This window comes from Hyperolius riggenbachi, chromosome 7, assembly GCF_040937935.1.
Source record: "Hyperolius riggenbachi isolate aHypRig1 chromosome 7, aHypRig1.pri, whole genome shotgun sequence".
Taxonomy (NCBI): domain Eukaryota; kingdom Metazoa; phylum Chordata; class Amphibia; order Anura; family Hyperoliidae; genus Hyperolius; species Hyperolius riggenbachi.
The window spans coordinates 42,372,150-42,386,655 of NC_090652.1; the positions used below are offsets into that span (position 1 = coordinate 42,372,150).

Sequence of the window (14,506 nt, forward strand, 5' to 3'; positions counted from 1 at the left end):
CGTGTGTGGATGTGGATGATGGACCACCTGAAGTTGGTGCAGTTGAGGAGGTTTCTGAGGAAAGCGCAGCTGGCCAGGAGGATTATGATGACGATTATACGGATACCACATATGTTCCCGGTAGAGGAGATGACCAGGGGGACAGTTCAGAGGAGGATTCAGAGAGGACTAGGAGGAGACGACTCCATGTCATAGAAGCAGAGGGAGCTCGTCCTCAGAAACAGCTGGGGGCAGTGTCCGGCGCCATGTATCGCCAGCTATGGCCAGACAGCCAACACGCCCTTCAACGTCAGCTGCTGATGCCACCGTAGCGCCATCAGCCCAGGGGGGCTCAGCGGTTTGGAAATTTTTTAACGTGTGTGTCTCAGATCGGAGCAAAGCCATCTGTTGTCTCTGCCAGCAAAAATTGAGCCGTGGAAAGGCCAACTCTCACGTAGGGACAAGTGCCTTACGAAGGCACCTGGAGAGAAGGCACAAACAGCTATGGCAAGAACACCTGAGGAAAAGCAACACCCCTCAAAAGACAAGCCACCCTCCTTCTCCTCTTCCTCCTTCAGGTGCATCGTCTTCATCCACTTTCTCCCTTGCACCTTCACAGCCACCCTCCTCCACACCGCCTCTTCCCTTCAGCGGTTCCTTCTCCTCCGCCCACAGCAGTACCCAGCTGTCCGTGAAGGAAGTATTTGAGCGGAAGAAGCAAATGTCTGCCAGTCACCCTCTTGCCCGGCATCTGACAGCTGGCTATTAGCTCGCCAGCTATTACCATACAAGCTGGTGGAGTCGGAGGCTTTCCGTAAGTTTGTGGCCATTGGTACACCGCAGTGGAAGATACCAGGCCACAATTATTTTTCACAAAAGGCCATACCCAAACTGTACCGTGCAGTTGAGAGGCAAGTGGTGTCATCTCTGGCACACAGCGTTGGGTCAAGGGTCCACCTGACCACGGATGCCTGGTCTGCCAAGCACGGGCAGGGCCACTACATTACATACACAGCCCATTGGGTCAACCTGGTGACCGATGGCAGCAAGCAGGGAGTACGTGGCTGCGCAGAGGACTGACTTGTCACACCTCCACGGCTTGCAGGCAGGCCTCCAGCCACCTCCTCTCTACCTGCTATCACCGCATCGCTGTCATCATCCTCCTCCTCCTCCTCCTTGGCTGGTGCCACCATCTCCTCTCCAGCTACACAGCCCCAGCACCCCAGGGCCTATGCTGCATGCCAGGTGCGACGGTGTCATGCAGTGTTAGACATGTCTTGCCTAAAAGCGGAGAGTCACACTGGAGCAGCTCTCCTGGCTGTTCTTAACAAACAGGTGGAGCAATGGCTGACCCCGCACAAGCTTGAGATCAGCAACGTGGTGTGTGACAATGGTAGCAATCTCATTGCTGCATTGAATTTGGGAAAGCTGACACACATACCCTGCATGGCACATGTGCTTAATCTGGTCATGCAAAAATTTGTGTCCAAGTAGCCAGGCTTAGAGGACGTCCTGAAGCAGGCCAGGAAGTTGTGTGGGCATTTCAGGCGATCTTACAAGGCCATGGCACGCTTTGCGGAGATTCAGCGTAGAATCAACTTGCCGGCGAGACGCCTGATTTGCGATAGCCCGACTCGCTGGAATTCCACCCTGCTGATGTTCTCTCGCCTGCTAGACCAGGAGAAAGCCGTCACCCAGTACCTGCATCATTACAGTACAAGGACACAATCTGGGAGGATGGGGATGTTGTGGCCCAACAACTGGACACTGATGTGAAATGCATGCAGGGTCATGGAGCCCTTTGAGGAGGTGACCAAACTGGTGAGTCGCGATGAGGGCACCATCAGCGACTTGATCCCCTACGCCTACTTCCTGGAGCGTGCCGTGCGTAGAGTGGTGGATACAGCTGTGGAGGAGCGTGAACAAGAAGAGTTAGGGCAGCAGGAGTCGTGGGAGCCATTTACACACGAACCCGATGTTTCCACAACACCTGCGGCAGCACAGAGGGGGGAGGAGGAGGAAGAAGAGGAGTCATGTGGGGAAGGAGAGGAGTCAGACTCTGATGATGGTGATGAAGAGGAAGGATTTTCTGTGGAGGAGGAAGAGGCGGCGGAAGGAGAACAACCGCGGCAGCCATCACAGGGGGCTTCTGCTGCTCCACGTTCCCGTGGTATTGTTCGTGGCTGGGGGGAGGAAGAGGAGTTGCGTCCCGTCACTGAGGAAGAGCAAGAGGAGATGGAGAGTACGTCTGCATCCAGCTTTGTGCAGATGTCCTCTTTCATGTTGTCCAGCCTGTTGAGGGACCTCCATATCAAAAAACTGAAGACGAATGACCTGTACTGGGTGGCCACGCTACTAGACCCTCGGTACAGGCACAAAGTGGCGGACCTCTTAGCAACTCAACAAAAGGCGGAAAGGATGCAGCACTTGCAGAACAAGCTGTCGATGATGCTTTACAATGCATTTAAGGGTGATGTGGCTGCACAACGCAATCAAGGTACCACTGGCAGTAACCCTCCTCCTCCCAAGTCCACGCAGGCAAGAACAGGATGCTCCAGCGATCTCAGGGTGATGTCGGACATGCGGACGTTCTTTAGTCCAACTCCTCACCATAGTCCTTCCGGATCCACCCTTCACCAACACCTGGACCGGCAGGTAGCCGACTACCTGGCCTTGAGTGTGGATGTAGACTCTGCAAAAAGCGACAATGAACCCTTGGACTACTGGTTGCGCAGGCTTGACCTGTGGCCAGAGCTGTCCCAATTTGCCATACAACATCTCTCTTGCCCTGCTGCAAGCGTCCTGTCAGAAAGGACCTTCAGTGCAGCTGGAGGCATAGTTACTGAGAAGAGAAGTCGCCTAAGTCACGACAGTGTTCAGTACCTGACCTTTATCAAAATGAATGAGGAATGGATCACGGAGGGCTACTGCACGACCGAAGACTAAGTCAGTCCCCACACACAGCATCTCTGCCTGCAGGCCGCTTGACTGCCTTCTCCGCCACTACCAACAGGGTCCAGGACTCTAGGCGGATTCCTGAATTTTTAAGGCCGCTGCTAGCAACGGCCGCTACACTAATTTTTCTGGTGCGTGTACATGTGCCCATCCCCCTTCGTGATCATTACCTTGCCGCGGTGAAGGGGCTTGCGCATCACAATGAAGCAATGACCGCCGGCTATTTGAGTGTCTCGGGTGGGGGTGGCACACAAAAGATAATAAGGTCGTTGCTTCATTGTGGTCAGACCAAATTTGATCAGCTGGACAGTCACTGTTCTGTCATTCAGCTACATCAGCCGGGCGAGCATATGGGCTGAAAAGCCACCATCACCTGCACTCTCGTCATGGTGCGCACCAGTCCAGCACGGCCGTCACTACACGAACGGCTGTTTGCAGTCACTGCATACCTTTCACTGCATCTGTGACTGCACATTATACCTGGCAGTCAGTGCATAACTTGCACTTGAATGGATACACTTTTAAACAATTTAAAAATACAACCATCTAAACTTTCAAACAATTTAAAAATACAACCATCTAAACTTTCAAACAATTTAAAAATACAACCATCTAAACTTTCAAACAATTTAAAAATACAACCATCTATCATTTTCAAAAAATTTAAAAAAAGGGCAAAAAAACTTGCCCTCCGTAAAACATTCTTGGCAAATGCTTTCGACTTGGTTTGTCTTCCGCTGGCTCAAGGGTCCATCTGACCACTAGAGTTGGGCCGAACCTCCGATTTTCGGTTCGCGAACCGGGTTCGCGAACTTCCGCGGAACGTTCGGTTCGTGGAAAAGTTCGCGAACCGCAATAGACTTCAATGGGGATGCGAACTTTGAAAAAAAAAAAAATTATGCTGGCCACAAAAGTAATGGAAAAGATGTTTCAAGGGGTCTAACACCTGGAGGGGGGCATGGCAGAGTGGGATACATGCCAAAAGTCCCGAGGAAAAATCTGGATGTGACGCAAAGCAGCGTTTTAAGGGCAGAAATCACATTGAATGCTAAATTGCAGGCCTAACGTGCTTTCAAACATCTTGCATGTGTATACATCAATCAGGTAGTGTAATTAAGGTACTGCTTCACACTGACACACCAAACTCACCGTGTAACGCACCGCAAACAGCTGTTTGTGTAGTGACGGCCATGCTGGACTGGTGCGCACCATGGCGAGAGTTCAGGTTTTGGTGGCTTTACAGCCCATATGGTCGCCTGGCTGATGTAGCTGAATGACAGAACAGTGACTGTCCAGCTGATCAAATTTGGTCTGACCACAATGAGGCAACGACCTTATTATCGTGGGTGTGCCCCCCGAGACACTCATCTAGGCGCCGGTCATTGCTTCATTGTGATACGCAAGCCCCTTCACCACGGCAAGGTAATGATCACGAAGGGGAATGGGCGCATGTACATGCCTTTTCTTTTGTTGTTGCAGCTGCCCGCAGTGCAGCCAGAAAAATTAGGCAGTCATGTACACGCACCAGAAAAATTATTACAGCGGCCGCTGCTAGCAGCGGCCTAAAAATTCAGCAATCCGCCTGGAGTCCCGGACCCTGTTGGTGGTGGCGGAGAAGGTAGTCAAGTGGCCTGCAGGCAGACATGCTGTGTGGAGGGACTGGGAGCGACTTAGCCTTCTTGGGGCAGGCCAGGCAGCCAGTCACACGGCGTGCAGGCAGAGATGCTGTGTGTGCGGGGACTGACTTAGTCTTGGGGCGGGCAGCAGCCCTCCGGGGTCCATGCCTCATTCATTTTGATAAAGGTGAGGTACTTAACACTTTTGTAACTTAGGCGACTTCTCTTCTCTGTGACAATGCCTCCAGCTGCGCTGAAGGTCCTTTCTGACAGGACGCTTGCGGCAGGGCAGGAGAGAAGTTGGATGGCAAATTGGGACAGCTCTGGCCACAGGTCAAGCCTGCGCACCCAGTAGTTCAAGGGTTCGTCATCGCTGTTCACAGCAGTGTCTACATCCACACTTAAGGCCAGGTAGTCGGCTACCTGCCGTTCCAGGCGTTGGTGGAGGGTGGATCCGGAAGGGCTACGGCGAGGCGTTGGACTAAAGAACGTCCGCATGTCCGACATCACCATGAGATCGCTGGAGCGTCCTGTCTTTGACTGCGTGGACACGGGAGGAGGATTTGTGGCAGTGGTACCTTGCTGGCGTTGTGCCGTCACATCACCCTTAAAGGCATTGTAAAGCATAGTTGACAGCTGGTTCTGCATGTGCTGCATCCTTTCCACCTTCCCGTGAGTTGGTAACAGGTCCGCCACTTTGTGCCTGTACCGAGGGTCTAGTAGTGTGGCCACCCAGTACAGCTCATTCCCCTTGAGGTTTTTTATACGGGGGTCCCTCAACAGGCAGGACAGCATAAAAGACGACATCTGCACAAAGTCTGATCCAGTACCCTCCATCTCCTCTTGCTCTTCCTCAGTTACGTCAGGTAAGTCAACCTCCTCCCCCCAGCCGCGAACAATACCACAGGAAGGCTGAGCAGCACAAGCCCCTTGCGATGCCTGCTGAGGTTGTTCTCCTGCCGCTGTCCCCTCCTCCTCCTCCTCCTCCTCCCCCAAAGAAACACCTTGCTCATCATCCTCTGAGTCTGACTCGTCTTCTGCACACGACTTCTCTTCTTCCTCCTCCTCCCCCCTCTGTGCTGCCGCAGGTGTTGAGGAAACAGCTGGGTCTGATGAAAATTGGTCCCATGCCTGTTCCTGCCGTAACGGTTCCTGGTCACGCTCATTCACAGCTTCATCCGCCACTCTACGCACAGCACGCTCCAAGAAGTAAGCGTAGGGAATTAAGTCACTGATGGTGCCCTCACTGCGGCTCACCAGGTTGGTCACCTCCTCAAACGGCCGCATGAGCCTGCATGCATTTTCCATCAGTGTCCAGTTGTCGGGCCAGAACATCCCCATCTTCCCAGACTGTTTCATTCTACTGTAGTTGTAGAGGTAGTGGGTCACGGCTTTCTTCTGTTCTAGCAGGCGGGAGAACATGAGCAGGGTCGAGTTCCAGCGAGTTGGGCTATCGCAAATGAGGCGTCTCACCGGCATGTTGTTTTTGCGCTGAATTTCCGCAAAGCATGCCATGGCTGTGTAAGACTGCCTCAAATGCCCACAGAACTTCCTGGCCTGCTTCAGGACATTCGCTAAGCCAGGGTACTTTGCCACAAATCTTTGAACCACTAGATTCATGACATGTGCCATGCAGGGTATGTGTGTCAGCTTCCCCATATGCAAAGCGGCAAGCAGATTGCTGCCGTTGTCGCACACCACGTTGCCTATCTCCAGGTGGTGCGGGGTCAGCCACTCATCCACCTGTTTCTTAAGAGCAGCCAGGAGAGCTGCTCCAGTGTGACTCTCCGCTTTGAGACAAGCCATGTCTAAGATGGCGTGACAGCGTCGTACCTGGCATGCAGCATAGGCCCTGAGGAGCTGGGGCTGTGTAGCTGGAGAGGAGAACTGCCACTCAGCCAAGGAGGAGGAGGACAGCAAAGAGCATGTAGCAGGAGGAGAGGAGGTGGCAGGAGGCCTGCCTGCAAGCCGTGGAGGTGTCACAATTTGGTCCGCTGCGCCCTGCTTGCCATCGTTCACCACCAGGTTCACCCAATGGGCTGTGTAGGTAATGTAGCGGCCCTGCCCGTGCTTGGCAGACCAGGCATCCGTGGTCAGGTGTACCCTTGACCCAACGCTCTTCGCAAGAGATGACACCACTTGCCTCTCAACTTCACGGTACAGTTGGGGTATGGCCTTTCTCGAAAAATAAGTGCGGCCTGGCATCTTCCACTGCGCTGTTCCGATGGCCACAAATTTACGGAAGGCCTCAGAGTCCACCAGCCAGTATGGTAACAGCTGCCGAGCTAACAGTTCCGCCACGCCAGCTGTCAGACGCCGGGCAAGGGGGTGACTGGCCGAAATTGGCTTCTTCCGCTCAAACATTTCCTTCACGGACACCTGACTGCTGCTGTGGGCAGAGGAGCAGGAACCGCTCAAGGGCAGAGGCGGAGTGGAGGAGGGTGCCTGTGAAGGTGCAAGGGAGAAAGCGGCAGAAGCAGATAATGCACCTGATGGAGGAGGAAGAGGAGAAGGAGGGTGGCTTTGCTTTTGTGTGCTGCTGCTGCTTTTGCTCAGGTGGCCATCCCATTGCTGTTTGTGCCTTTTCTCCAGGTGCCTTCGTAAGGCACTTGTCCCTACGTGAGTGTTGGCCTTTCCACGGCTCAATTTTTGTTGGCAGAGCGAACAGATGGCTTTGGTCCGATCTGAGGCACACACATTAAAACATTTCCACACCGCTGAGCCACCCTGGGATGTGGGCACTATGGGGACCTCAGCAGCTGATGCTGAAGGGCAAGTCGGCTGGCTGTACATAGGTGGCGATACATGGTGCCGGACACTGCCACCAGCTGTTTCTGACGAAGAGCTGCCCCAGCTTCTTTCAGCAACTTCTCTCCTCCTACTACTCTCTGACTCCCCCTCTGAACTGTCCCCCTCTTCATCTCCTCTGGGAACATACAGAGGATCCTTATTATCGTCATCATCGTAATCATCCTGCCCAGCTTCGCTTGCCTCAGACAAATCCAAACATGCACCATCAGTAGGTCCTTCATCCTCCTTACACGCTACATCCATAATGTTGCCGCGTAACTCAGACATATGAGCTGGTGAAAATTCATCTGGCTGTAACAACAATGGCTGTGCATCAGTGATTTCACCACTAAATAATTCTTGCGAAGTGTCAAATGCAGCGGAAGTGGTGCTAGTAGTAGCGCTGGTGGCTGAGCAAGATGAGGTGTTCTGTGTCGCTAAATACTCAACCACGTCCTGACAATCTTGGGAGGTGATGGGACGTGCCTTCTTCCGAGCACTGTACTGTGGGCCAGGTCTACACGAAATTACATTTACACGACCTCGCGCAGACCTGCCGGGTGGCCTTCCTCTGGCTCTGGCACTACCTCTTCCTCTACCTGTTTTGTCCATATCGGGTATGCACGGAGTGGTATATCACACTGTGTGCACTCACGTAGGTAGGTGGGTTCACTTAACTGCACAGGTATACGCACTGATGCGGTGGGTTCACTGAACAGAACAGGTATGCAGTGGCGGGTTCACTAAACAGAACAGGTATACAGTGGCGGGTTCACTGAACAGAACAGGTATACAGTGGCGGGTTCACAGAACAGGTATGCAGTGGTGGGTTCACAGCACAGGTATGCAGTGGTGGGTTCAATGAACAGGTATACAGTGGCGGGTCCACTGAACAGAACAGGTATGCAGTGGTGGGTTCACAGCACAGGTATGCAGTGGTGGGTTCACTAAACAGAACAGGTATACAGTGGCGGGTTCACAGAACAGGTATGCAGTGGCGGGTCCACTGAACAGAACAGGTATGCAGTGGCAGGTTCACTGAACACAACAGGTATGCAGTGGCGGGTTCACTGAACAGGTATACAGTGGCGGGTCCACTGAACAGAACAGGTATGCAGTGGCGGGTTCACTAAACAGAACAGGTATACAGTGGCGGGTTCACAGAACAGGTATGCAGTGGCGGGTCCACTGAACAGAACAGGTATGCAGTGGCAGGTTCACTGAACACAACAGGTATGCAGTGGCGGGTTCACTGAACAGGTATACAGTGGCGGGTCCACTGAACAGAACAGGTATGCAGTGGTGGGTTCACAGCACAGGTATGCAGTGGTGGGTTCACTAAACAGAACAGGTATACAGTGGCGGGTTCACAGAACAGGTATGCAGTGGCGGGTCCACTGAACAGAACAGGTATGCAGTGGCGGGTTCACTAAACAGAACAGGTATACAGTGGCGGGTTCACTGAACAGGTATACAGTGGTGGGTCCACTGAACAGAACAGGTATGCAGTGGCGGGTTCACTAAACAGAACAGGTATACAGTGGCGGGTTCACAGAACAGGTATGCAGTGGTGGGTCCACTGAACACAACAGGTATGCAGTGGCGGGTTCACTGAACAGGTATACAGTGGCGGGTCCACTGAACAGAACAGGTATGCAGTGGCGGGTTCACTAAACAGAACAGGTATGCAGTGGTGGGTTCACAGAACAGGTATGCAGTGGTGGGTTCACAGCACAGGTATGCAGTGGTGGGTTCAATGAACAGGTATACAGTGGGGGGTCCACTGAACAGAAAAGGTATGCAGTGGTGGGTTCACAGCACAGGTATACAGTGGCGGGTCCACTGAACAGAACAGGTATGCAGTGGCGGGTTCACTGAACAGAACAGGTATGCAGTGGCGGGTTCACTGAACAGGTATGCAGTGGTGGGTTCACAGAACAGGTATGCAGTGGTGGGTTCACAGCACAGGTATGCAGTGGTGGGTTCAATGAACAGGTATACAGTGGCGGGTCCACTGAACAGAACAGGTATGCAGTGGTGGGTTCACAGCACAGGTATGCAGTGGTGGGTTCACAGCACAGGTATGCAGTGGTGTGTTCACAGCACAGGTATGCAGTGGTGGGTTCACAGCACAGGTATGCAGTGGTGGGTTCACAGCACAGGTATGCAGTGGTGGGTTCACAGCACAGGTATGCAGTGGTGGGTTCACAGCACATGTATGCAGTGGAGGGTTCACAGCACAGGTATGCAGTGGTGGGTTCACAGCACAGGTATGCAGTGGTGGGTTCACAGCACAGGTATGCAGCCAGACAGGAACAAGTTAAGCCTTACTAATCTTTCCCTGAGAGACAGTCTGCAGCAGCTCGCCCTACTCTCACTAACGCAGGCAGCACACGAGTGACCGTAATGGCCGCCGCTGCCTGCCTTATATAAGGGGGGGTGGGGCTCCAGGGGCTAGTGTAGCCTAATTGGCTACACTGGGCCTGCTGACTGTGATGTAGAGGGTCAAAGTTGACCCTCCATGTGCATTATGGGGCGAACCGAACTTCCGCAAAGGTTCGCCTGCGGGACGCGAACGCGAACCACGGAAGTTCGCATGGAACCGTTCGCAGGCGAACCGTTCGGCCCAACTCTACTGACCACAGATGCCTGGTCTGCAAAGCACGGTCAGGGCAGCTACAGCATGGGTCTCAGCAGGAATCCAACCTTCATTCCCCACGGTGACAATGGCAGACTTGCCCTCCATAACGGATTCCCGTTAAAGGATTTAAAGTTAATTCATTTCAAATACACAGCAGGGCCTCGAAAGTCCGCCTCCTGTATTGTTATTTTTGGTCACTACCTCGGGGCGGGCGTGCATGCCTGCCTGCTGCCCTCCTTGGATGTGTAGTGGTAGCCGTTTCTCAGGCTCCACACCGGATCCCATCCCTCATTCCCCGGCCATTACCCGGGGTCACAAATGGCAGACTTGCCCGCCTCCATATGATTCTCGTGAAAGGAATGTGGTGTCATCTTTGCCCGCCATAACTGGTTCTCGTTAAAGGATTTAAAGTGCATTCATTTCAAATACACAGCAGGGCCTCGAAAGTCCTCCTCCTGTATTGTTATTTTTGGTCACTACCTCGGGGCGGGCGGGCGTGCATGCCTGCCCGCTGCCCTCCTTGCATGTGTAGTGGTAGCCGTTGCTCAGGCTCCACACCGGATTCAAACCCCTCATTCCCCAGCCATTACCCGGCGTCACAATGGCAGACTTGCCCGCCTCCACAGGATTCTCATTGTAGCGGTACTGAACAAGTACACAGCAGGTAGAAAATGTAATTTAAAAACAAAACGTAAGCTTTTTAACAATGCCATGGAAAGTTGAGAAGGATGTCACACATTACCTGACATCACTGAGTGAGGAAGAGCAATCTCGCCATGTTGCGCAGTAGTCCAGCATGGCCGTCACTACACAAACAGCTGTTTGCGGTGCGTTACACAGTGAGTTTGGTGTGTCAGTGTGAAGCAGTACACTAATTACACTCCCTGATTGATGTATACACATGCAAGATGTTTGAAAGCACGTTAGGCCTGCAATTTAGCATTCAATGTGATTTCTGCCCTTAAAACGCTGCTTTGCATCGCATCCAGATTTTTCCCCGGGACTTTTGGCATGTATCCCACTCCGCCATGCCCCCCTCCAGGTGTTAGACCCCTTGAAACATCTTTTCCATCACTTTTGTGGCCAGCATAATTTTTTCTATTTTTTAAAGTTCGTCTCCCCATTGAAGTCTATTGCAGTTCGCAAACTTTTCCGCGAACCGAACCTTCCGCGGAAGTTCGCGAACTGAAAATCGGAGGTTCACGACATCTCTATTGGCTAATAGCTGTATGGTTGTATTGAGGGCTGCTGATGTTACTGTATGTGAGCTTACAGAGTCGCCCATAATGCCACTCTTAGAATAATGGATGGCTCGCCAAGCTCAGCTAACACAGATACCTTCACTGTAATCATTTTCATCTGTCTTCTAGTGCATTTTTACATAATAAACTAAGTCCACCCACCTTTACAGCTGTTTCAATTTCCATCTTGTGTTTTAAGGCTTGCCTTGCCATAACATTTTCTTTAAGCAGAAGAGATATGTCCTTAAATTCTTTCTCAGGATCTTCCAGATGCTTTTCATTTAATTCATTCTTTTTCAAACCAAATCTCTCCTCATTCTTGGAATAAAGTTTCAAATATGCTTCTTCTCTCAACTGACATATTTTTTTCTAATGGGAAGGAAACGTACAAATATTATTCTGATGTTTAACAACACTTCCCCTCACACCAATATAATGTCAATCCTGCAATATTATTAGATTCAAAAAGCCTCCTTTAAAACTCCACCCTCAACCTAATTTTGCTCTTGAATTAATCATTAGTGTTGGGCGAACAGTGTTCGCCACTGTTCGGGTTCGCCCGGATTTCGGGCTGTTCGAGTTCGATTCGGGCTTTGCCGGACACCTCGTGGTGTTCGGCCATGTGTTCGGCCATGCGGTCAAACGTATGTTCGACCTGACAGCGCATGGCCGAACGTTTCCCGAACGTTTGGTTCGAGCTGTGATTGGCCGAGCGGGTCACGTGGTTCGGGTAAATAAATACCCGAACCGCGTCATTTCTCCGCCACTTGCGTTTGGGTTTAGCTTTGGGTAGGCAGGCAGGTTAGACTCTCTCTCACCAGCTAGGCTAGCCAGGGCCCCCCAGCCTCCTATACTATATTTGCCACTGCACTGTAGTGCCAGTCAGCTCAGCGTGCGTTTACTGCTGGGATCAGTAGTACTTCCGTCCATCACCAGTAAATAGCATAGTATATAGCATTGTCTTCTATTGCCACTGTACTGCCGGTCAGCGTGTACTGCTGGGATCAGTAGTACTTCCGTCCATCACCAGTATATAGCATAGTATATAGCATTGTCTTCTATTGCCACTGTACTGCCGGTCAGCGTGTACTGCTGGGATCAGTAGTACATCCGTCCATCACCAGTGTAGAACATAGTATATAGCACTGTCTTCTATTGCCACTGTACTGCTGGGATCAGTAGTACTTCCGTCCATCACCAATGTATAACATAGTATATAGCATTGTCTTCTATTGCCACTGTACTGCCAGTCAGCTTGTACTGCTGGGATCAGTAGTACTTCCGTCCATCACCAGTGTATAATATAGTATATAGCACTGTCTTCTATTGCCACTGTACTGCTGGAATCAGTAGTACTTCCGTCCATCACCAGTGTATAACATAGTATATAGCACTGTCTTCTATTGCCACTGTACTGCCAGTCAGCTTGTACTGCTGGGATCAGTAGTACTTCCGTCCATCACCAGTGTATAATATAGTATATAGCACTGTCTTCTATTGCCACTGTACTGCTGGGATCAGTAGTACGTCCGTCCATCACCAGTGTATAACATAGTATATAGCATTGTCTTCTATTGCCACTGTACTGCCAGTCAGCTTGTACTGCTGGGATCAGTAGTACTTCCGTCCATCACCAGTGTATAACATAGTATATAGCATTGTCTTCTATTGCCACTGTACTGCTGGGATCAGTAGTACTTCCATCCATCACCAGTTTATAACATACTATATAGCATTGTCTATTGCCACTGTACTGCCAGTCAGTGTGCGTGTACTGCTGGGATCAGTAGTACAACCATAATGAAGAAATCCAGTGAAAGAGGGAGGGGCAAGGGAAGAGGTGTTTCCCCTGACGGTTCACGTAGAGGCCGCAGTGGAGCACCTAAGAAAACCCACTCAATACCACCCATGTGTGCCAGACAAACAACCCTCACTGATCCACAAGAGCAGGAACGGATAATGAATTGGATGACCTCTCAAGCGTCCAGCAGCGGGTTAAGCAGCAGCAGCACCAGCACATCCTTGTTGTCACGCACGAGGTCCTCTGCCAGTTACAAGGAGCCAGTGGGCACAACGGTGACACAACCAGCAGCTACACCATGCACACAATGGCCGAATAACCAGTCCGAACAATTATTTCCGGACACAATGGCCTCTTCGGAGGAGCTATTCCCACTTCTACCCCCACAAACAATGGAACAGCCAGAAATGTTGTGCCCGGATTCACAACCATTGTGCGAGGTAAATGCACCACGCACTGCAATGCAAGGCGAGGACGAAGACACCCAAATCCCTGAGCAATGTGCGCAGGAATTTGAATTGCAGGAGGTCCACCAAGAACATCTTGAAGACATGGGAGTGAGGTGCGCAGAGGGTGTTCTGGTGAGCTCTAGTCCACTGCACACACACACAGTCACAGATGAGGAGATGGAAGAGGAGGTTTTGGACGATGTGGACACAGACCCGGATTATCGAGTACAACCTCGCTGTCGGGATAGCAGCAGTACAGATGAGTCTGCTGCAGAACCCACTGCTGCAAGAGTTCGCCGTGTGCCACAAAGTAGGCGGGGGCGGGGTATTTCGGACACAACAGGCATAGCCGTAGAAGTGAGACGCCCAAGAGGCACGAAAGAAACTCGCCAGCAAAGCAGGAGCTCAAAAGTATGGGCTTTCTTCGACGACTGCAGGGAGGATGTTACCATGGTGATTTGCAAGGTGTGCAGGACCCGACTGAGCAGGGGGAAAAATATCAACAACCTCTCCACCACCAGCATGCGCCGCCACATGGTAGCCAAACATAGCACTCTGTGGTCAAACACGCAAGGCCAGGGTAGCGGCTCGCTTCCAGCCCCCAGCAACACTTCCTCCGTTGTCACCAGACCCTCCTCAGCAGCAGCCCAGCCATTACGTGGTACACAAACATCCGTAGTAGACGACGATGTCAGTTTCCGCAACAGTCCTCTTGACGTTTCCCAGTCTTTAACGACCACGACAACAACAACCAACTGTCCTTCGGTGTGCGATCCTACGGTTCAGTTGTCTGTCCTGGAGATGTTAGAGCGCAAGAGAAAATTGCCAGCAAATGACGCCCGGGCCGTGGCACTAACAGCCAGCATAGCCAAATTTGTGGCCTGTGAAATGCTGCCATATCGCGTGGTGGAGACAAACAGCTTCAAGCGCATGATGGCGCTGGCCATCCCACGTTACATGGTTCCCAGCCGATACTATTTTGCGCGGTCTGCAGTGCCAGCGTTACATGAGCACGTGGTTAGCAAAATAACCAG

The 14,506-nt window shown here is 51.8% G+C and overlaps 1 protein-coding gene across 1 annotated transcript in view; it reads right to left on the reverse strand.

Moving 5' to 3' along the window:
- LOC137525991 (guanylate-binding protein 7-like) overlaps positions 1-14,506 on the reverse strand; it is a 91,457-nt gene that overhangs the window by 48,716 nt on the left and 28,235 nt on the right. Inside the window, exon 7 of the mRNA XM_068247200.1 lies at positions 11,385-11,591. Within this exon, the coding sequence (XP_068103301.1) occupies positions 11,385-11,591 (207 nt within the window). The remainder of the gene's footprint in view (positions 1-11,384; positions 11,592-14,506) is intronic.